Source organism: Argopecten irradians, chromosome 8 (genome assembly GCF_041381155.1).
Source record: "Argopecten irradians isolate NY chromosome 8, Ai_NY, whole genome shotgun sequence".
NCBI classification, from domain to species: Eukaryota; Metazoa; Mollusca; class Bivalvia; order Pectinida; family Pectinidae; genus Argopecten; species Argopecten irradians.
The window spans coordinates 29,721,403-29,746,057 of record NC_091141.1 but is presented as its reverse complement, the minus strand read 5'-3'; the positions used below and the strand labels follow the sequence as shown (position 1 = coordinate 29,746,057).

At 32.1% G+C, this 24,655-nt stretch overlaps 1 protein-coding gene across 1 annotated transcript in view; it reads left to right on the top strand.

Annotated features, from left to right (window-relative positions):
* LOC138329825 (tropomyosin-like) overlaps positions 1–24,655 on the top strand; it is a 1,360,115-nt gene that overhangs the window by 542,712 nt on the left and 792,748 nt on the right. Inside the window, exon 6 of the mRNA XM_069277118.1 lies at positions 7,478–7,540. Within this exon, the coding sequence (XP_069133219.1) occupies positions 7,478–7,540 (63 nt within the window). The remainder of the gene's footprint in view (positions 1–7,477; positions 7,541–24,655) is intronic.

The window sequence follows — 24,655 nt, the reverse complement described above, 5'->3', positions numbered from 1 at the left end:
TAGTCAGGAATGCATGTCAAATTACCAATCAAAATATGCTGTTTTCATAACTATTTTTAAAAAGGTATTATATCATGTCTTTCTCCTATATTTCATGTATATTATGCCAAAATACTAAAAATTAACAAATACACATTGCATATGGATGATAGCCCCATAACAGTTGATTTATTTAGAAAATTAGCAAAACAAAACCCCCTAGCAACTGATTTTAAATAGAAAACAAATCCTCATTTCGATCACAAAAAAACAGACGTTTTCAAAAGTAAATTTCTTTGAAACGCAACCATAGTTGGTATTGAACATCATATCAATGTTATGGCATACATCTGTGCTAAAAATTTAAAATAAAAATCCGTGGTAAGGGATGCATTTTTTTGTCAAATTACTAATGAAATTATGGTGTTTTCATAACTTAAAAAAAAGGATTTTAGCATGATCTACTCCTATATTTCATGTATATTACGCCAAAATATAAAAAATAGTGTCGAATTGACAAATATATTTTGCATATGGATGATTATCAAAAGAAAACCCCTTAGCAACTGATTTTATACCCTAGCAACCGAAAATCAATCTTCATTCCGACCATAAAAACAGACTTTTTCAAAACTAGATTTTCATGGAAAAGCAACCATAGTTGGTATTGAACATCATATAAATGTTATCACTAAAAAGTTTCAAAATCAAAACCCGTAGTCAGGAATGCATTTGTTTTGGTCATATTACCAATCAAATTATGTTGTTTTCATAACTTTTTTTCAAAAGAAATTGTTGCATGGTTTTCTCCTATATTTCATGTATATTACGCCAAAATATTAAAAATTAGGTGCCAAATTTACAAATATATATTTCATATGGATGATAGCCCCATAACAGGTGTTTTTTTAGAAAATTATCGAAATGAAACCCCTAGCGAGTGATTTTATATCCTAGCAACCGAAAACTAACCTTTTTCAAAAGTAAATTTATTGAAAACGGAACCGTTATTTGGTATTGAACATCATATCAGTATTATGACATATATCTACATGTATGCTTAGACCTCATGAAATAAAAATCAGTATCCAGGCATCCATTTTTAGGTCACTTGACCATAAGTCAGACAGCGATAGTCATCTGTCTGTTGTCGTCCGTTAACATTTCCTTGTGAATGCGATAATTCCACACCGTACTTGTTTACTGTCTTAACTTTGTCATTGCGGCGCATAAACTGAAACTTATACTTGTATTCAAATCAATCGCACCAATGACAAAGACTTAGATACCGGAAACAGAAGTACAATTCTATAAAAAAACTTATGAGGTTAAATCCAAATAAGTAATATTATATATATATAGGGAAATCCCCATTCAATTCAAGTGATAATTAAAAAAACAACTACTCACATTTATATAAAGAGGGCAAAATTATATTTAAAATTGTATATGAATATATCGGAGGCATCCGTTGCGATAGAAATATGTTTCTAATTACAAAACAGAAACTAAGAATGATAAAAACGAAACAAAAATATATAAAAGGAGGCTACTCGTACAGAGAAATCAGTTATGCTAAGTTAAAACCATGTTCCCGGCGGCCACGGCAGCCTCGTTTCAGGCCACCGTGGACAAAACGTGGTAACCGCAAGACAACGTGAGACAACGCGCAAGAACGTATAGACAAACGTGAGCTACAGTAATTACCGTGGGTGCCGTGCCAGATTTTTAAACTGTCAAAAAAAATTGCCACGGCAGTCATGGTACAGATGATGAACGCCACAGGACGTAATGAAACGGGATTGACGTAACAAAACGTAACAGCGGCGTACGAGGCCGTAACGAAACTTCTAGATGGTCCGTGGTGGACCGAGAGGCAAGCACGTTCCCTGGAATATCACGGTTAATTCATTTTTGTGACGTTTTGTTGCGTTTTTTCCACGTTTCATCACGGTTGGTCCAGATTGGCTGCACGTTGTGTGCGGATTGTTCAGGTTTGTCACGGTTTTTACGGCAAGTCAAGGTGGATGATAGCCGTTTCGATGCATTCTGTCAAGGCACATCACGGCTTGTAGCGGTTGAAAGGCCGACGTGATACGGCGTGTTACGTCCTATTACGGTCTTACGTTACAAACAATACATGATAGAGTACCCTCAAACAATGGTAGCTTAAGTCTAGGTCAGATTGAAGAATAGAACATTGTTTCATATATCTCGATGCCTGGGGTAAACATTTCAATTATTTCACTGAAGAAATCTTGAGCAGTTGGAAGGCATTGACAATTGTATTAGGGAGTTCTGGAATAGTTACTGTTAAGCAGTGCATATCAGCTGTCCCTTGTATTCCTTAGCTGCTATACAATACATTAAATATATAATATATATATATTTATACCAAATATAGAATGTATTTTCTTTTCTTTTAACACATTTTGTAAATAAAATGTGTAATAAATGAAATTTTAGGCATTACATATCGTTTCATTTGCTCTTAAAAAAGTCCGGCATCAAACTTTCATCGTAAGCCTTGGCGGACCGTGAAAAACGTATCGGAGCTTGATCAAAGCGTGTAAAACGTAGTAGACCTCATCAGATCGTAACAGGCCAAAAGAGAACTCAGTGATACTGACTGGATAGACCGTGCTAAAACCGTAGTGTTAAAACTTCACAAGACCTTGCTCAACTTGAATGCAAAGACAAACATAGCCAAAATTCTACGGCGCACCACGTTTCGGGCAAACAGGGCTACCGTGGTCGCCGGGAACATAGTATAAACCTAGCATTATGTACTTCGAATTACCCAAAACGAGGAAACTACTCTTTTGCAGAACATTTACAAATTTTGCTTCACCATTCGTTATTATTGAAAGTAAATTTTATTTCATAGAAACTATATTTTATACACGTACATATAAATATATATACACGATCAAGATCAACTCGCACTTACCTTACTCACAGACATTTCAATATTCCATTTTAATCCAAACAAGAATAATTATGCACAACACAAAACTCATAATCACAATAAAATGTTTATCGAGAATCGGTAAACCGGAGACTTAGTCTCTGGCGGTAGTGCTGTACACTACCTATATTCCATTACCGACCTTTAACAATGAAACCCCAGCTATTTTAGATAATGATAATACTTGTACAGGTAGGTGTATATCTCTATATATTCTTTCTGAAATTTGCGTAATCCAACAGGAAATCTTCTTCCAAAGGAGTATCAAACGAGATTCTACGTTTTTTGTCGTTTTCCAGAATTACAAATAATTTTCATCTACGCTGTAAAAGTAACAAAGTTCAAGTCGTACGCTGCTTTCAGTTTTTGTTGGTTAAGTCTTGTTAGATCCTCAAACACAGTCATGCCGGTACTCTTCAGCTGTCGTCTCGTGTGGATAATCTCATGCTTTTTCCGTCTATGCACAAACTTCCCAATAATGTTCCTCGGACGCTCTTTATTAAATTTACCTAGCCTGTGGGCGATGTCAATGTCCTTACAAATGTTAACAAGTCTGTAAACATTAATTAAACAATATTTATTATATACAAATATCTGATTAAATTAATAATGATCATTTTTCATTTTATATTAAAAAGATTAATCACATTTTTTAAATAAATATATTTATTGAATTTCTGTTAGTTTCAGGTCGTCTGCACCATTGTTTGTTTAGTTCACCTCGAAAAAATCATGGTAACTGGTCGCGACCAAGTCTATGTATTATAATATTTCATGGTTTTGACATACACGAATATCAGTATATTTGCTTATTTGGTAATGGCATGTTAAAAGTTACCACATTCAACGACTTGCAATAATCACATTAGATTTATATGTTTATTTTGAAAGAAAAAAATGAAATAAATAGGGTCGTAGGCAGATTTTGCAAGTCTATTTTTATTAGCTTACAACTTACATTATAATTAGGATTATCTCAGTCGTGCATCCCATCTGTAATCTAGCATTGTATGAGGTAATACGAAGTGATACATGGCGGGATAATTGTATAATGTTGTGTATATATATGTATTGTCTCTTCTTCAAATTATGAGAAAATAAAAATATCGGAAACACATATGCATATACCTGGGAATGCTGTATATGTGTCATGATGTATTTCTGTAAATTGAATTTCTTCCGATCAAAAACACAAATATTCTGCATGCATAGAATCTGTTATTATTGAAGTAAAGAAACAATATAAAGTTAATCATGATTCAGTAAAATTTGTATAGGCTACATTTGTTTATTTTATATAACAATTTTATTTCATCGAACGGTACATGTACTCCATATATACCCCTTCCTATTAAGTCGTTTTATATTGAAATATAAGTCCGACGGGATCATTACTGTATGATACAGACGGGAATATCTAAGAAATAACTTTATATTGATTTAAATAATTATCGATACAGGCCCTCTGGGCCTCTTGTTTAACATTTACGTTCCTCTATCTGTATTTCAACCCATACGTGAATAACACAGATATATGAAGAAAAAACTAATTCGAAAATGTAAATTTACGGTCTTAATTTCTAACTATAAAGTGAATCGTTTAATTGAATACACGCAATAATATTGTTTTGTTACAGTGGCGAATCATTTCAAAATCGTATCCGTGAACTGGAAAAGGAATTGAAACAGTTTGAAGACCGGTGAGTGTTTCATTCGGATGAGGAATCATACTTCATTAAGAACAAAAAATATGATAATAACAAGATCAATTGATATGAAAAATGCCATAGTGTAAATTCATGTGTTTGCAATTTAAAGGCCAGTGTATGTTTTCATTAGATTAAATGAGCCGTTCCGGTCTTATTGAAATTATAGTATTCTGATATAGAATGACTATATAATATGCTGTTTGTTTTTAATAATCGTCAGTTATGTGTAAGTATTGTTTGTGATGTAAACAAGCACTATTGTCTTCTTCAGGGAAAAGGCAGACGCTCAGAAGATAAAACTACTGGAAACAGAAACTAGTCAGCTTAAACAAAAGTAAGACCTTTTTTAATATGTTTACTACCAGTACTAGTAATTATTAAAATTTATTGACACGATTTTTAGTGTAGAGACATTATATCCATGTTTCCAGTACATATCTACTATTATCAATCAAAACATGCAATTTCCTACAATTATTATCCTATCAATTAATTTTTATATACAATATCCATGTACTCGCAAATTCTTCGTTAATGTATTTAAACTTGTTACACTTTATCTCTTGTTGACACACCAAATGTACATTTTATATACTATTAATTGCAATTTTACATTTTTTCACTCTTTCAACAAGACTCAATTATCAACTTTTTTTACATACATTTTATTAGCAAACTTATTTTTGTAAGTAATATGTAATTTTATAATTCAGAACATGATGATATATAAGTAACTATATACAAATTCATATTCAGATAAATGAAAGCTATAGGATAACGATAACTTCCTTAACCACAGAGACATTTTGTTACATCTATAAACTTTTCATGACATGGTCCCAGTACTAAATTATTTTACATTGTCACAAATTAATCCTGGCTGCTAATCAACCATATGTCAAAGCATTACCTGTATAAGGTTTTAAAGACCTCCAATGTGAAATTTGCATCAAATTGAGTAATAGCGTAGGATTAAAACATGTAAAGGTGTTACTTTAATTTATTTATTCTTATTTGTCTTATTCTTTCTTTTATTTCTAAACGTAAACAAAATTATATAATTACATACCTCATTTCCTTCATGAAACGATATTTTGCACGAACACATATATGGATTTACATGTACCGTCAGGCAAGGATGTTTCACTGTTATTCCCAGATCCTGCCAAAAAGTAGAATGAATTGAATTGAATACGTTATGGAGATAAGCCGAAAACTGTACAATATGTTGGAGAAAGAACTTTCAACCCATACGTGTATAACACAGATATATGAAGAAAAAACTATTTCGAAAATGTAAATTTACGGTCTTAATTTCTAATTATAAAGTGAATCGTTTAATTGAATACACGCAATAATATTGTTTTGTTACAGTGGCGAATCATTTCAAAATCGTATCCGTGAACTGGAAAAGGAATTGAAACAGTTTGAAGACCGGTGAGTGTTTCATTCGGATGAGGAATCACACTTCATTAAGAACAAAAAAAATATGATAATAACAAGATCAATTGATATGAAAAATGCCATCGGGTAACTTCATGTGTATGCAATTTAAAGGCCAGTGTATATTTTTCATAAGATTAAATGAGCCGTTCCGGTCTTAATGAAATTATAGTATTCTGATACAGAATGATTATATAATATGCTGTTTGTTTTAATAATCGTCAGTTATGTGTAAGTATTGTTTGTGATGTAAACAAGCACTATTGTCTTCTTCAGGGAAAAGGCAGACGCTCAGAAGATAAAACTATTGGAAACAGAAACTAGTCAGCTTAAACAAAAGTAAGACCTTTTTTAATATGTTTACTACCAGTACTAGTAATTATTACAATTTATTGACACGATTTTTAGTGTAGAGACATTATATCCATGTTTCCAGTACATATCTACTATTATCAATCAAAACATGCAATTTCCTACAATTATTATCCTATCAATTAAATTTTATATACAATATTCATGTACTCGCAAATTCTTCGTTAATGTATTTTAACTTGTTACACTTTATATCTTGTTGACACACCAAATGTACATTTTATATACTATTGATTGCTATTTTACATTTTTTCACTCTTTCAACAAGACTCAATTATCAACTTTTTTTACATACATTTTATTAGCAAACTTATTTTTGTAAGTAATATGTAATTTTATAATTCAGAACATGATGATATATAAGTAACTATATACAAATTCATATTCAGATAAATGAAAGCTATAGGATAACGATAACTTCCTTAACCACAGAGACATTTTGTTACATCTATAAACTTTTCATGACATGGTCCCAGTACTAAATTATTTTACATTGTCACAAATTAATCCTGGCTGCTAATCAACCATATGTCAAAGCATTACCTGTATAAGGTTTTAAAGACCTCCAATGTGAAATTTGCATCAAATTGAGTAATAGCGTAGGATTAAAACATGTAAAGATGTTACTTTAATTTATTTATTCTTATTTGTCTTATTCTTTCTTTTATTTCTAAACGTAAACAAAATTATATAATTACATACCTCATTTCCTTCATGAAACGATATTTTGCACGAACACATATATGGATTTACATGTACCGTCAGGCAAGGATGTTTCACTGTTATTCCAGATCCTGCCAAAAAGTAGAATGAATTGAATTGAATACGTTATGGAGATAAGCCGAAAACTGTACAATATGTTGGAGAAAGAACTTTCAACCCATACGTGTATAACACAGATATATGAAGAAAAAACTATTTCGAAAATGTAAATTTACGGTCTTAATTTCTCACTATAAAATGAATCGTTTAATTGAATACACCCAATAATATTGTTTTGTTACAGTGGCGAATCATTTCAAAATCGTATCCGTGAGCTGGAAAAGGAATTGAAACAGTTTGAAGACCGGTGAGTGTTTCATTCGGATGAGGAATCGCACTTCATTAAGAACAAAAAATATGATAATAACAAGATCAATTGATATGAAAAATGCCATCGGGTAACTTCATGTGTTTGCAATTTAAAGGCCAGTGTATGTTTTCATTATATTAAATGAGCCGTTCCGGTCTTATTGAAATTATAGTATTCTGATATAGAATGACTATATAATATGCTGTTTGTTTTAATAATCGTCAGTTATGTGTAAGTATTGTTTGTGATGTAAACAAGCACTATTGTCTTCTTCAGGGGAAAGGCAGACGCTCAGAAGATAAAACTATTGGAAACAGAAACTAGTCAGCTTAAACTAAAGTAAGACCTTTTTTTAATATGTTTGCTACCAGTACTAGTAATTATTACAATTTATTGACACGATTTTTAGTGTAGAGACATTATATCCATGTTTCCAGTACATATCTACTATTATCAATCAAAACATGCAATTTCCTACAATTATTATCCTATCAATTAAATGTTATATACAATATTCATGTACTCGCAAATTCTTTATCAATGTATTTAAAATTGTTACACTTTATCTCTTGTTGACACACTAAATGTACATTTTATATACTATTAATTGCTATTTTACATTTTTCACTCTTTCAACAAGACTCAATTATCAACTTTTTTTTACATACATTTTATTAGCAAACTTATTTTTGTAAGTAATATATAATTTTATAATTCAGAACATGATGATATATAAGTAACTATATACAAATTCATATTCAGATAAATGAAAGCTATAGGATAACGATAACTTCCTTAACCACAGAGACATTTTGTTACATCTATAAACTTTTCATGACATGGTCCCAGTACTAAATTATTTTACATTGTCATCAATTAATCCTGGCTGCTAATCAACCATATGTCAAAGCATTACCTGTATAAGGTTTTAAAGACCTCCAATGTGAAATTTGCATCAAATTGAGTAATAGCGTAGGATTAAAACATGTAAAGGTGTTACTTTAATTTATTTATTCTTATTTGTCTTATTCTTTCTTTTATTTCTAAACGTAAAACAAATTATATAATAACATACCTCATTTCCTTCATGAAACGATATTTTGCACGAACACATATATGGATTTACATGTACCGTCAGGCAAGGATGTTTCACTGTTATTCCAGATCCTGCCAAAAAGTAGAATGAATTGAATTGAATACGTTATGGAGATAAGCCGAAAACTGTACAATATGTTGGAGAAAGAACTGTATTGAGGACCGTCAGGGCCGAGATCTGTTCTCGCTCACACATATTGTAAAGTTTTCGGCTTATCTCTAACTTAAAACATAGCAAGTCTTTGTGCATACAACCATGACAAATCCAATATAGACAATGGCAACATAGAATTGCATTTGCCTGTGTTATATGTGATGAATAGCATTCATGTGTTATGATGAATTTTGGGTTTGTCAACTATCTGTAAATTCACTTTAACCATGTCCACCGTCAGTGATGGAGGGATCTTACTTTCTTATATTGATTTAAGCGATATAATAAGGTGACTTTAGTGACGTTTATTGATAAAAGGACATTTCTGTCCAATGTCTGATGTGGTCAGGAAATGACAAATGAAACTAGACTTGCAATTTAGGCGTTTGTTTAAAAGCGTCTTGCTAAAATGATCGCATATAATAGTGATTTTTCAGGCTAGTTCAAAACAGTCGGTGCCCCAGAACTAACATTGAATTCAGAGGATTTAAAATTTCGACCTCTCTAGGGACAATCTTGGATATATTGATACCATGTAAAATTTCATTCAACAAGCCAATGGGATTTAGGTGAAATTATGAAATATTGTTGAAACAAAATCAAAATAAGTGTAAGACTACAGTATGGATAATTTGGAAATTTCAAATCAAAAGTGGTGTACAAAAACAAGGTTTTCAGAAACCGGAACATTAGAGTTAATGCTGTAGATAAGTGTTAAATGGTGAATTCATAACAAGGAGGAAAATTCGATATGGGATATATATCTAGTTTTCAGCTTATTTACTTCTCTTTTTTTCTGCAGTCGTTCAACTTTTAAGATTATCTTTTAATTTCGCTTTTTGACTCAACGTAACGTATGCAGATCTACCAGTCAGATGACACGTATTACTGGATATAGTGCACACGGGTGACTGAACACATGCCTGATTACGATTTGAAATAAAAGTGGTACCAATGCAAAATAAATGATTTATATAATTCCTTGTTGAAATGCAAATGTAACTTCAACAGTAAACGTGACTTCAAAGGATGTCTTTTATCATATATACAGATAGGAATATGACATACAAAATGTACATGTGTGTATAAGTGTTAAGTGTACATCTCTAAACATAATTATCTAACGATTTTTCCCCCGTGAAACAGGGATAACCATACCGCCGAGTCTTGTCAAGTTAGATATTGTGAGGCGAGTTAGATTTCAAACTATAACGGGGAAATGTTGCATCGAAACCAGCAGTAACAATGGTTTACTTATAAAAGTACAGATACATCGTCAGTATGTATGTACTTATCATACACTGCTACTGTAGTAGGGCAATTGCTGAAACTTTGTGTCCACAGGAAACTATAAATTATACTAAAAGTGTCCAATTAATAATTATTTCATAGCTTAACAAAGTATAGATATACGTTGATAAAAGTAAGAGAAATGCACCTACAAAATGTATGCACACATGGAGGATATCGTATATGCATATTTCCATGCATGTACGGGTAAAACATGGAACAGGAAGCAAACAAGCGTTCGTACAGAAATTGATTTACAGAAGTGATTTGGATTAATGTTTCAGAAATTGATAACTAGAATATCAAACATGTATATTTTATATGGACATAGAAAAAATCTGCAGGCAAAATATACCTAAAATTAATGTACATGTAACTAAATCAGATATCATTTTGAGATACGTATAATATACATTGTTAGCATGTTAGCATTATCCAAAACAGATGAGTGTTGTATCATACCGGTACGTTAGTTGTAATAACATGTACGTTACTCAGATTTGAAAATGACGTCACGTTGATGAAAAACAACAGTGGACAATGTCAGAAGTAATGGAAAAAAATTAAAAAAAACAACATGAAAACAATAAATCTTTTACAGTATATATTGCAGTACTTATTTCATTCAACACACAGTATTCTATTTTTGAGCAAACATATATTTTTAAATTGGAACTGTTTTAACTGATAAAAATTCAAACAACTGCAGCTATTAATTGGTCAATTATGAACTGTCCGTATTTACGCGACTGATAAAAATCATCACGGACCCTTCAGACACTCGTTCTTCGAAATTAACAACTATGATGCATTTCTGTAACGGGAAATAAACAAATAGTAACATTAAGTATTTGCTTTTAACTATAACTGAAGCGTATTGATGTATCGATTAGTGGCTTAGTTTTTCGTGTATCGTTTCCGGAAATCAAGTTTCCCGGAATGCATCGCAATGCCATCGCATGACGTCAAACAATATTACACTCACCATGGCTATTTTAAGACTTTTGGATAAACCAGATACCAGACAAAAACGAAGATAAACACCACAACTTTCATATCAATCTACATCTGGCATGAATGAAGATTGATCTAATTTGAATATGCATACTTTTAAAGAACTGTCCGGATTTACTCAAATGTCCGTATTAACCCGGATTTACCCATAGTTGTTCTTTCCATTTCAACTTTTAAATTAATATATATTCCTATAACAGCTCTTCGTTGCTTTGAAGGTAGCTACACAACCAAAACCGAGAAAAACACATATATACAGGTTTAGCAGACTAATAGAAGCTGTAAAAGACAGTTCCCGACAGACAATATAATACATTAATATCTGTCACAACAGTCTCAAGTTCGAACAACGTTTACATTCATAAAGACATTTTTTAATTACCTCTTTCCACTCAGCCTCCGACACAATATGGATATTTCGCTTTTCTTTGAAACAGAGGGGAACATTAAATCGGTACTTTATAAAGACTTGCAACCATGTGAAAGTGTTCATGGATTTTGACAGCTGCAAATGTATATCCGATAAGTTGAAATGCGTATAATTGTTAATGTAATTTGGCTTCAGAGAGAAAAGTGACGCTGGGAAGATCACACAACTTGAAGCTGAAAACAATCAACTTAAACAAAAAAGTAAGTATAATATATATATATATATGTGTGTGTGTATAAAAAAATGTGTCAAATGTTTAAACATAACTCTTTTTAACGCTATTCAATAATAATCTTCGCTTTGCGATACAGGTTTATGCATAAGTTAATTTAATAACGTGGGCGAGATTTTGCATACCTGTTTTAGTAATTTACAACTGTAAGATGGAGTGGATTGTGCGTTTATGTAGGATTGACCCATTGAAAATTATAGTACAGAGGTCAGAGAAAAAATGTACTATTTCACCAAGAAGATGATTAAAACTATAAAAAAGATGATCTCATTAGTGTATTCCAATCGATTCCAGCGTTGTATTGAGTAATAAGAAACGATGCATCATGGGATAATTGCATAGTTTCCGGGAAATTTTGTATCTGTGTCCTGGATTTAATTATCAATCACATCACCATGTCTTTGATAAATAAATTTAATGACAGAGTAAAAAAAAGTAGATCAAATGTTACCTCATCATCTGATATAAACCTTAAATATGTCGTTGGGTGATTGAATACGAGGCACTGATAATTTTTTTTGTATGAATATATTAAAATAAATGAAGATTAAGCATGGCAACAATATTAGTTAGAATACCTTCAGCATTTCAGTTAATATTCCAGTGTCATTTCTGAACAAACATTGCCATTTAATATCAGTATTGGAAACAATAAGGCCAACTCCATACCAGATGATATTTAATGATATTGTGATGAAACAACGTTATGCTGTGGTTGTGGACAAAATACTAGAATATTTTGCTAAATAGGTATATTCTTAATTATTCAACTTACAAACTACAACGACCATTGCTCCAAGTAATTAATTAAAAAACGTTTGCAAGTATAAACATGAAAAAAAGATATACGTAGTCGCCAAAAATTCTCTAAAAGGTTTGCAATTAACCTAATTGTTTTGTTATATGGCTATTTATTTTTTACGGTCGATTCACACATTAGTAGCAAATGGAATTTTGTCCTAATTGAATTTTGTGTCAAATTTGTTACAGAGCTGGTAAAATCATTTATGTAGTGAAACATCACCAGGGTCGTCCTTTCTTTAAATTCGCGACTGTGAAGTGTTTTGACGAGCTATGATGTAGTGAAAATGTTTGGGGGATATATCACGCAGGGGATTTTGCATATGTTTGGTGCTGTTACCTCAATTTAGGCCTTCGATATGTAGTTTCTTATATTATCTATGTTTTTAAGAAACCTTTAAATTTTGCTAAGGAAATGTATACGTAGTGGGCCTTTAAAGCATAGTTATAAGTATCAGCTACTTTTGGAGGAAGAAGTGAATAAAGAAAATTTGGTGCTAAATTATCCTCGATTTTTTTTTACTTTGCTGTAAGTTTTCTACATTTTCGTCTCTTAGAAAGTGTCACCAGGCCCTTTTCGGATGACCAAGTGGTTACGATGTCCCGACATATTAGGCCACGAAAAAAATATGGGTTTAGGGTTACCCGACCGAACCTATATTTTCCCACTTTTCTACGAAAAAAAAGTCGGGATTTCGACCTCAGACTCCGGTTCCGGTCATTATTTTAGAGTGAAAGACATTAAAAAAAATCCTTCCGACCCTTTTTTTGCCAAAGTAACTTTAAACAGACTTTTTCTTTTTTTGGCCTACCCCAAGCTCTCCACCTCTGAGATGCGGGTTCGGATCCCATGAGGGGCAATTGCCAGGTACTGGCGGCTGGTCGATGTTTTTTTTTCTCCTGGTAATCCAGCATTCCTCCACCGACAAACCTGACACGTCCTTAAATCGCCCTGGCTGTTCATACGGCATTAAACTAATAAAATCAAAACCAAACATTTTTTTTGAAAATAATGCTGCATCAGTTACATATGAAAAAAACAGTAATATTTTTTCCGGCTTCACGTTGAGGTGTTTCTAAGCATTTTATTTATAATTTTTAAAATATCTTTTCCATGTGCAATAAACTGCAAATAACTTAATACTTTAATTCTTATTCACATTCAGTATCGCTATCGCTTCATCATCCTCAACTATCATCTATCATCTATATCATTCTATGATTTTCATCATCATCATCCTCATCATTATCTTTATTTCTAACCTTGACAATGGATCAGATTTCAAAAAATATATTTCTTAGTAGTCAAACGTATTATCATTTCGATAATTTCGTGAATATTGAATATAATTAGATCTACTAACGATAACCTATTTATAAGTGGGAAGTGCGTTTTGTACGTGTCTTTATGTTGCAATGCACTGATTATGAGAAACAAACAAACCCCAATTGTATGCATGATTGTAAACTGTTAGTAACACTAATAATGTAATAATGATACATGATATGCATTATTTTAAGTCTTAAATAGTTATCCTTTTAATTTTCACCATTTCATCACTGAAAAGATATATAATATTAACTATAGGCCGTACAACTTTTTATAATGTAACTGTGTACCGTACACCTCTCGAGATAAATATTTGCTATGAGCTGTACACCTCGAGATAAACATTTGCTATGAGCTGTACACCTCGAGATAAACATTTGCTATAAGCCGTACACCTCCTTCGCTATTTGCCGTACACAATTGCGATTTGGACGAGCCTTTTGATTAAATGAAACGGGCTGAGAAGTATTTTTTCTTGTGTATCTACCCTTATATATCATAATAGAGTACTGTAGTACTAAAATATATATTTAATGTCGATGGAAAGTTATTTTCCAGCATCTGTTCTAATGACAGGTGATTTACGTCGGTACCTCCCATGGTGTGGTGGTATGTTTACATCTGTCAAGTTTGTTTGCGACTTTTCTCGAAAACCATTTATATATCATTGTGTGGCTGGTATATTCGTGTATAACACGTGTACTAAACGTCAGTATCCAGTAAAAATCTCAAAATGCAGATAAAAGCGACAGTTTTGCATTTGTTCAAATCCTGATTTTCTCACTCTGCAGGGTGTACCTAGCTCCGGTGTCATTAATAACACACGATAATTGTGGTCGTCATATTTCATTAATCGTCTCAAAGGTCTGATCAAGAGGCTTACAAAATCTGTGATACTGATAAAGAATAAGTCTTAAATAAAATAAAATATATTCTACATAATTGAAATACAAATAATCTTAAATATTTCAAGAATCAAGACAACATTACATTCAAAGAATGTAAATCAATGTTCTAGTAATAATGTTTTCTAAAAAAAAGTTGCCGTTTAAGATCAATATTTAAATGAAAATGTCCAACTTCACACCAGTTGACAATTAAAACAACAGTAAATATTATATGCTTTGTGTGTGGACACAATACACAATGCTGAAATATTGTACCAAGTTGTTCATTTGGAAGGACGAAGAAATGTTGATGAGATACTGGTTGTTAACCAACTTTCTAATACACTGTAACAGTTACGATTGTTCAAGCTAAACCTATTTATAACTGACCTTACATAGAAATGCATGTCCTTTCGGGCTTCGTCCTATATAAACACTTTTTTGGAAAATACTAACATGTAAATTTGATCTACGGAGTCAGCAAACATTATCACTGAAAGAAAATCAATTAACTTAATGATGACATCTTGTGAAAAGTAATATATATCGACTAGTGTCCGGGGTATTCGAAGGACAGTGTAAGTCCATAACGCCAATACATGGCCGTAACTACTCGTGTAATTGTACATCTATTTCACAAGTATTTCCAACATTACATGGAAATATATACTACTACAATATGCTGTATTATCATGAAACACATCACAATGATATATTTGACAACTATTAGGCATCATCTTTGATTGAAAACATTTTTTTTGCGTTTTTAAAGTTGTCATTAAAAGGGTTGGGTAGAAGTCAAATTCTAACAACTTATAAGATATCCGCATTGTATAATATATACAGTACTTTTAGCTTTGGTTTAAACTCAAATTAACGTTACGTTGCTTATGTATTCAATTATTACTTTTTATTTCATTTTTTTTATTCATTCCATACATGTAACATTAACTAAACAGTACTTCTTGATATGTGAATAAGTGGTGTGATGAGCATTGGCGTGTTGTAAAATCAGGGATGTCCCTGGTAAAATATGACAAACTCCAATTAATCTTACCCCTTCTACGTTTGGACTGCCCATTGCCTTTTTGTTTGAATTGTCTATTGCCTCAGTCACATCAACTATTAAAAGTGAAAGCGGTGTCATTTTGGAGTGGGTATACATAGAACGATAATATAGCAATTATATCTCTGCTGTTTTGAATTTGCGGATAAAAATGCGAATGCAGTTAAATAAATTTCCCTCGACCCGTTAAACAATATGAAGCTTATATTTGTTCCAATTAGCTGATCGTCGTTCCGTTCTCACAAGATATTATTGCAATACAAATGCATCCTGTACTCCCTAAGCTGACATCGTCACTAATTTATGACACCACACAATTATGTTGGTAAATGTATATCCTAGTTGGCTTCCGGGTGTATTATAAATTAAGTTAAATCAAAATAATCTCAAACGTTTATAGCAAATCGATAGACAGGAACTTTATTCCATCCATATACGAAATACAACGTACATTACTTTTTTAAATGTTTAATAATCATTCGTTCAAATTCGTTCGGAGTTGGTTATGATATGTGTAGAGTTCGGACAGAAGGCTTAATGGAAAGATGCACGGGCTAATCAACAACAACGGCAGTGTCCGGTGTTGTGATAATGGAATTTAATAATTAAGACGTATTATGTATCGTTCTAGGATCAGATCATTGGGAACTAAAGTGCAGATGCCACAGGCAGAAGCAAGGTTCCAGCTAGAAGGTGAGCCACACATATATAAGAGTTTGTTTATAAGGTTTATAAACCAACAATTACAACATATGTGATTACAATAGTCGTATAATATAGCTTACGTTCTCTATAAATGTATTAGGATGTATGAGATGTGTATGAAAATATCCAGGTTATTTCTTCTTCAAACATAAACATAATGGTTTGGTGAAACTTGATACCTCGAACTGCTATATCGCAATCATTACTACGGCCGATATATTCCTTGTGTCATTTTACACATAGCCATGACCCCATAAAGACATAGTTAAATACCAAGTTTACCTAGAACACTTGATTGTATCAAGAATAAACTGTAGCTCACATTGACTGATGTTTTAATTTTTATATCTTCATACAGACAACATATATCAATACCTTTATGCCAGTGATATGTGTAGAATATCGTAAAATATTTATCTGTATTACCACAGTGTGGTAATGACACCGGAACTAGGTACCCCCTGAAGCTAGAGTGAGAAAATCAGGATTAGAACAGAGCTAAGATTGTCGCTTTTATCTGCATTTTTAAAAGTTTTTTGGATAGTGACGTTTGATAAATGTGTTTCCGAATATATCAGCCACACAATGATATATACATGGTTTTCGAGAAGTGTCGCAAAATAACTTAACAGATGTAAACATGTCACCACACCGAGGGAGGTACCGACGTAAATCGCCAGTCGTTAGAACAGATGCTGGAAAAGAACTTTCCATCGCCCATAAATACATGATTTAGTACCACATTACTCTATTATGATATATAAGGGTAGATTCACAAGAAAATTACTTATAAGCCCCATCTATTTATGCTATGGGAGCAATGTAAAATATCGGTGGTGTACGGCTCATAGTTGATATTTTGATTGGCGGGTGTACGGCTCATAGCAAACGAGGTGTACGGCTTATAGTGACCTTGATATTGGTAATTATCATAAATATAATGAATGAGGTGTAAAGTTATATAGATCATGTTTGTTTGATGATTATACATATTTTTTTCAGTCAGATGACATATAACATCAGCGGATTTAAAACAAATTTCCCGACAATACGTACATTTGTATTTAGATACGTCTCCATCTGGATAGTAAAAAATAGGAATGTTTAGAAACCTGAATACTAGACAATATTATGATCAGCATAAAGCTCGCTACCACGTAGTGAAACGTTCAAATGTATATCAACATTCAAGTTTCTTAAGTTATATAATACAATAATTCTGTCATTCACATAATTATTACATTGGAAGAGAACAATGATAGGCACTCTCATATTTATGACCACAGATACAATTTGGGCTGTTGGTGAGGTTTACACGAAACAAGTTTAAGTGACTACATCTATATCTTCAATTTGCATGTACAATGTTTGTATTTCTGTCACAGAAAATTGTAATAGGCTGGATCTTTTTCATGAGAATTGCATGATATGTATTTTTTAAAGTTGCTAATGAGGTGATGATCTAGTCGCTTCATCATTGGTAATTCCACATACATGCAGAGAAGAATGTATAAAAGAAGATTTAGTTAGAAAAAGTCTGTGAAGACGGATTTTATAATTGCTGTTAGTTCTTAAAGGCCAACTACCTTTCCAAAATGGCTTTTAATTTGTAAAATGGGAAATTCAATGTAAAACGAGATTGGTAATTTTGAAGAGTCGCAAAAGTTATTAACTTACTGTTGATATTACACTTATCATCATCTTCTGAAAATTGTAATTAAAATGAATAAAATGATAATTTTCACAACGCGGGTCGTCTTATGTTTCCCGCCGTTGTCCTAAATACCGCACGGTAAATAGATATTATTGCGCCAAATGGCAAAACATCGAAATGAATCTCCACAGTTAGCATATATTACCTCATCTTAGGCCTTCGATATGTAGTTTCTTATATATTTGTTTATGTTTTTAAGAAGTGAATAGAGAAAATTTAGTGCTAACTTATTCTCGATTCTGTTGACTAAACTGTAAGTTTTCTACATGTGCGTATCTTAGAAAGTGTCACAAGGCTCGTTTCGGGTGGCCAAGTGGTTACGATGTCCCGACATATTAGGCCACCGAAACAATATGGGTTTTGGGTTACCCGACCGACCCTATTTTCTCCACGAAAAAACATATTTAAAGTCGGGATTTCGACCTCAGACTTTTTTTTGCCAGTGTAACCCTAACAGACATATTCTTTTTTGGCCTAACCACAAGCTCTCCACCTCTTGGATGCGGGTTCGAATCCAATGAGGGGTTATTGCCAGGTACTGACGGCTGATCGATGTTTTTTTTCCTGGTACTCCGGCATCCCTTTACCAACAAACCTGACACGTCCTTAAATCGCCCTTGTTGTTTTTAGGACGTTAAATTAATAAAAAACTAAATATTTCCGAAAATAATGCTGAAACAGTTACATTTGAAAAAAAAAACAACAATAATTCTTCGGGCTTCACGTCGAGGTACTTCTAAGCATTCTTTATATGATATTTTTATTTCTTTTCAAAATGCAATATACTGTAAATAACTAAATACTTCATTCTTATTCACATTCAGTATCGCTATCGCTTCATCATCATCACAACTATCATCTTCATCATCATCATTCTATGATTTTCATCATCATCATCACCTTTATTTCTTATATTGACAATGGATCAGATATCAAAGCAATATATTTCTTAGTAGTCTAACGCAATATCATCTCGACAATTTCGTGGATATTGGATATAATTAGATCTACAAACGATAACCTAATTAGTGAATGGGAACGAAATAAATGCGTTTTGTACGTGTCTTTATACTGTAATTCACTGATTATGAGAAACAAACAAACCACAATTTTATGCATGATTGTAAACTGTTAGTAACACTAATAATGTAATAATGATACATAAGATGCATTATCTTAAGTCTTAAATAGTTATCCTTTTAGTTTTCACCATTCCATCACTGAAAAGATACATAATATAAACTATAGGCCGTACAACTTTTTATAATGTAACTGTGTGCCGTACACCTCGAGATAAACATTTGCTATGAGCCGTACACCTCCTTCGCTATTTGCCGTACACCATTTCGATTTGGACGAGCCTTTTGACATAAATGAGACGTTCTTGTGAATCTACCCTTATATATCATTATAGAGTAATGTAGTAAAAAATATATATTTATGGTCGATGAAAAGTTCTTTTCCAGCATCTGTTCTAACGACAGGCGATTTACGTCTGTACCTCCCTTAGTGTGGTTATTTTGCGACTTTTCTCTCAAAAATCAGTTACATATCATTGTGTGGCTGATATATTCGGAAACACGTGTACTAAACGTCAGTATCCAAAAACATCTCAGAATACAGATGGAAGCGACAATCTTAGCTCTGTTCAAATCATGATTTTCTCACTCTCGCTGCAGGGGGTACCTAGCTCCGGTGACATTAACACAAGGTGGTTATGGTCGTCATATTTCATTAATCGTCTCAAAGGTCTGATCAAGAGGTTGATAAAATCCGTGATAATGATAAAGAATAAGTCTTAAATAAAGTTAAATATATTCTACATAATTGAAATACAAACAATCTTTAAGATTTCAAGAATCAAGACAACATTACATTCGAAGAATGTAAGTAAATATTCTTGTAATAATGGTTTCTAAAACAAAGTTGCCATTTAAGATCAATGTTGAAATGAAAATGTCCAACTTCACACCAGTTGACACTTCATACAACAGTAAATATTATATGTTTTATGTGTGCACAAAATACCCAATGCTGAAATATTGTAACGAGTTGTTCATGTGGAAGGAAGAAGAAATGTTGATGATACACTGGTTGTTAACCAACTTTCTAATACACTGTAACAGTTACGATTGTTCAAGCTAAACCTATTTATAACTGAGCTTACATAGAAATGCATGTCTTTTCAGGCTTCGTCCTATATAAAAGCTCTTTGGAAAACACAAACATGCAAATTTGATCTACGGAGCCAGCAAACATTTATCACTGAAAGAATATCAATTAACTTAATGATGACAATGGAATTGGGTCCTAATTAAAGGCGTTTTTTTAAAGTTAATGTGTCGGTATTAACTTGGATATTGTCCTTGGATAAGAAAGCAATTAAATAGAAAAAATAACACTTGAAAAAAAGTGTTTTGTCTTATGAACAGCTGTTTATAATTGTAATACGACTATTGATACATATTCGCATATATATTGTTTAATGAAATACCTATTTTATGTTTTTTTTTTCTTTATAACATCAACAATATGTATCCCACTATGATAAATTTATCAGGTCAACGGTCTTAATTCAGAACAGATTATAGCGACTTAAACCATTTAATAATGATTTCACACTACACCTGCTTATTACATTATAATCGTATATATCAAATCGACTTTGATACCATGTATAAGACGTTTGAACCCGCCAATATTGAGGTCAAATACTAACGTCTGCGTTTTGATATCGAAATCACCAATTTGCCACGCGCGTATTCTAATTGCAATATTTGTTATTTTTTTAAGTTTGATTTCAATTGATAACCACAATGCATTCATATTGACGAGTTATTTAACTCTTTAATTTAATACAAATTCGTGATATTCATGTAACGCCTTTTTAGTATTAAGGAATTTATTCATTTTTTTACCTAATTATATAACCTGCATTATAGCTGGTACATTATATTATTATATATATTAACAGTTACGATTGTTCAAGCTAAACCTATTTATAACTCAGTTTATATAGAAATGCATGTCCTTTCGGGCCTCGTCCTATATAAAATATCTTTGGAAAACACAAACATGCAAATTTGATCTACGGAGCCAGCAAACATTTATCACTGAAAAAATATCAATTAACTTAATGATGACAATGGAATTGGGTCCTAATTAAAGGCTTTTTTTTAAAGTTAATGTGTCGGTATTGTCAGTTCTATAATAAATCATTATCATGACCGTCTGTTCGCAAACATTTAAATTGACATCTTCAAATCACCAGAATTAATTCATCTTGATCTATAAAAAACATGTTTACAAAATGTTTGCCATTGTAACCTAGACATCATAGATTGTTATTATGTAATGGACATCGGCTGTACGTGCATATTATGTATGCCGATGATACCTCACAAAGTGTGAGAAATAATTCAGTAGATCTTTTAGAGGCACAAATGAAAGATGATTTACATTGTACAATCAAGTTGATGAGAGAAAACAAACTCAGTCTGAATTTGAACAAAACCCAGTGCATGATGATTGGATCAGCACAGAGGTTATCCAAAAGCCGAGAGTTGAATTTAAATATAAATGATTTTCATATTGAATCTGTACATTGTGCAAAACTCCTTGGAGTTTTTGTTGACCGTTGTCTTTCATGGAAAGACAATATTGACTATGTATCAAAGAAAGTCTCTAAAAAAAAGATTGGTGTTCTGTAACGGCTAAGGCCATTTATGTCAAATGATGTTCTGAAAAAAGTCTACCAAAGTATAGTTTTTCCACAATTTATATATTGCTCTGTTGTTTGGAGTGAGGCCAGTAACAAATCTTATATTCATAAATCGTGCAAGCTACAAAAAAAGAGCAGCAAGAGTTTTACTAAATGCTAGAGATATTTTAACACCATCCAAAGTACTTTTTACTCAGTTGAAGTGGCTGCCAATAGAAAACTATTTTATTTTTAGGAAAGCTGTTCTTGTTTACAAAAATTTTACATGGGGATATTCCTAGTGTCTTCAGTAACATGTTTACCTATATTAGGAATGTTAGTATGAGAAATACCAGATCTTCAATTTCAAATAAGTTTTATATTCCTAATGCTAGAACAAGTTATTTTAAGCGTTCATTTGTTTGCACTTGTTCCAATTTACTAAATGGATTGAATAATGATATTAGAAATGCTCCCAGTGTTGCTGTTTTTAAACAGAAATATTTAAAGGATGTATTTTCACAATTTTAGTTTTATACTTTCTACCAATATTTTAGAAAGCAACCATATTTACATGTTGATATGAATGTATATGTCTTTTAAATTAAGGTATTGTCTGTATTAAACTGTTGTCTGTGATAACTGTATATATTGATGCAGGGCCACATTGTAAATTATACTTGTCTTAATATGTAACATTGGTTAAATAAAAAAATATTATTATTATTATTATAACAATTACTGAATACATTGTATTTCGGTCAATCGGCTTATTCTATTTGGCGAAAAAGAAATGTAGATAATATTACGTGTATTATCATTGCAGAAGTATGCCACAGGAAGATACACGGCCACAGGTAGGCTTAATAGGATAATTTAACATCTGTTTGGTTTTACATTTCTTTAATGATGGAAATTCTATTGAAATCAATATATAAGGGGTGTTTATAAACTTAAAGAAAGAAAATCACTGTTATATTGGTTTAATTTGCTTTATTGTTGTACGTTAATCGAAAACTGTCCTTGGATAAGAAAGAAATTAAATATTAAAAAAAAACTTGAAAAAAGTGTTTTGTCTTATGAACAGTCGTTTATAATTGTAATAAGACTATTATGGCGGATTCAATTATCTCGTAATAAATTCATATTGATGCTTCCTTTATGTTCTAATGTCAATTTTCTGTGTTCGTAACATGTTGCTATACAAATGTAGATATTGTAATTTCCAGTTTCCATGTTAATCATGGTTAACATATTGTACCCAATATGACCATATATCGATACATATACACAAACATATGTTAACTGAAAAGATGATTTGGTTGGGTTGTGAGTAAGTAAACGATAATGGAATAGTATAATATCCAAATACATGTATGACACGATAGTTGATAATTCTATCAAACAATATAAACTTTGATACCATTGGTGCCTTAACCAACATAATATAGAAGAAAAAAAATCTGGAAAATTCACCATTGCTCACAATTAATATAATTTCAATTTAAACCATGTTCATGTGTAAGTGAGGACTACCCGTTTGAAAATGTGGATTGTTTATTCAGAAAAAATATAATTGACACATTTCTACTTTACAGCCACCAGTTAGTTGCCAGGTGAGTTTTATGTTGAATGTTATGAACGAGATCAAGAATGTCAATTTATAGATTAGAGAAAATATATCTAAATGGGGATACATTTTCAATTCCATAATATCGCCAGTATTTTTTTATTAATTTGATTGATCTAAATTAAACAATTATCTTACCTAGTAAATCAATTGCTTTAAGAATACTCAAGTGGATATATACCTCCTGTTCTGATGCAGTTAGGAGCTATGTTTATCATTACTTTATATTTTATATTTGTATTTTCGAAAAGACGTGCGGACAAACCAGGTGTAGATGTGTGAGTATTGTTTCTTTCTTTTCCTTTAAACTTTAAGTAAGACATTAAGTGGTTGATACTTATTCCCCGTCTTATTTTAGAGTAGTATGGTGACTATGTGATACCACATCTGATTTATTGTTGCTTTTAAGTTTAAATTATCGAAAATCGCTATTTTGTTTTATACATTGCGTGTTCAATGATCTTCCAGACAATTTGTCAATTTGTCAAATGAATCACATTGTTGGACGTCTTACGATCCCAATCAGAGCGTTTTCTTTAGTACACATGTCCTCACGTGGGCACGTGACCATTGCGATTGACTATATTAGGACTAAGTCGGCAACTATGTCCTGAACACCCCACTTTTGTATTCATATCGTCATCGTAGTCAGAACGCCCAGCTGTGATGACGATTGACATAAAATGGAAACCTATCAGAGCAACCTGTTGTTTTTCGCTATATCCATTTGGTGTTTTTTTTTAATGTCATTTCAATTTTAAACGAATGGAAATCGATAAAACAACGAGAAACAAATGCATGTCTCCGTGTCAGAGAGTTCAGACACACCGCAGAACCGTAATCGGTGTGGCGTCATCGGAATGTGTCAATTATTACATGGTATACCAGTGTATAATAACGTATAACTTGCACGAATATACTAATGAGCAACGAAATAAAATGCAATATTAACCCACATGCGTATCAGAAAAGTAAACGTGAAATTCTCCTATTGAAGTAATACAACTATGATTGTCACGTTCCATGACGAATACTATTTTAACGATTTTACAATTGGATACATA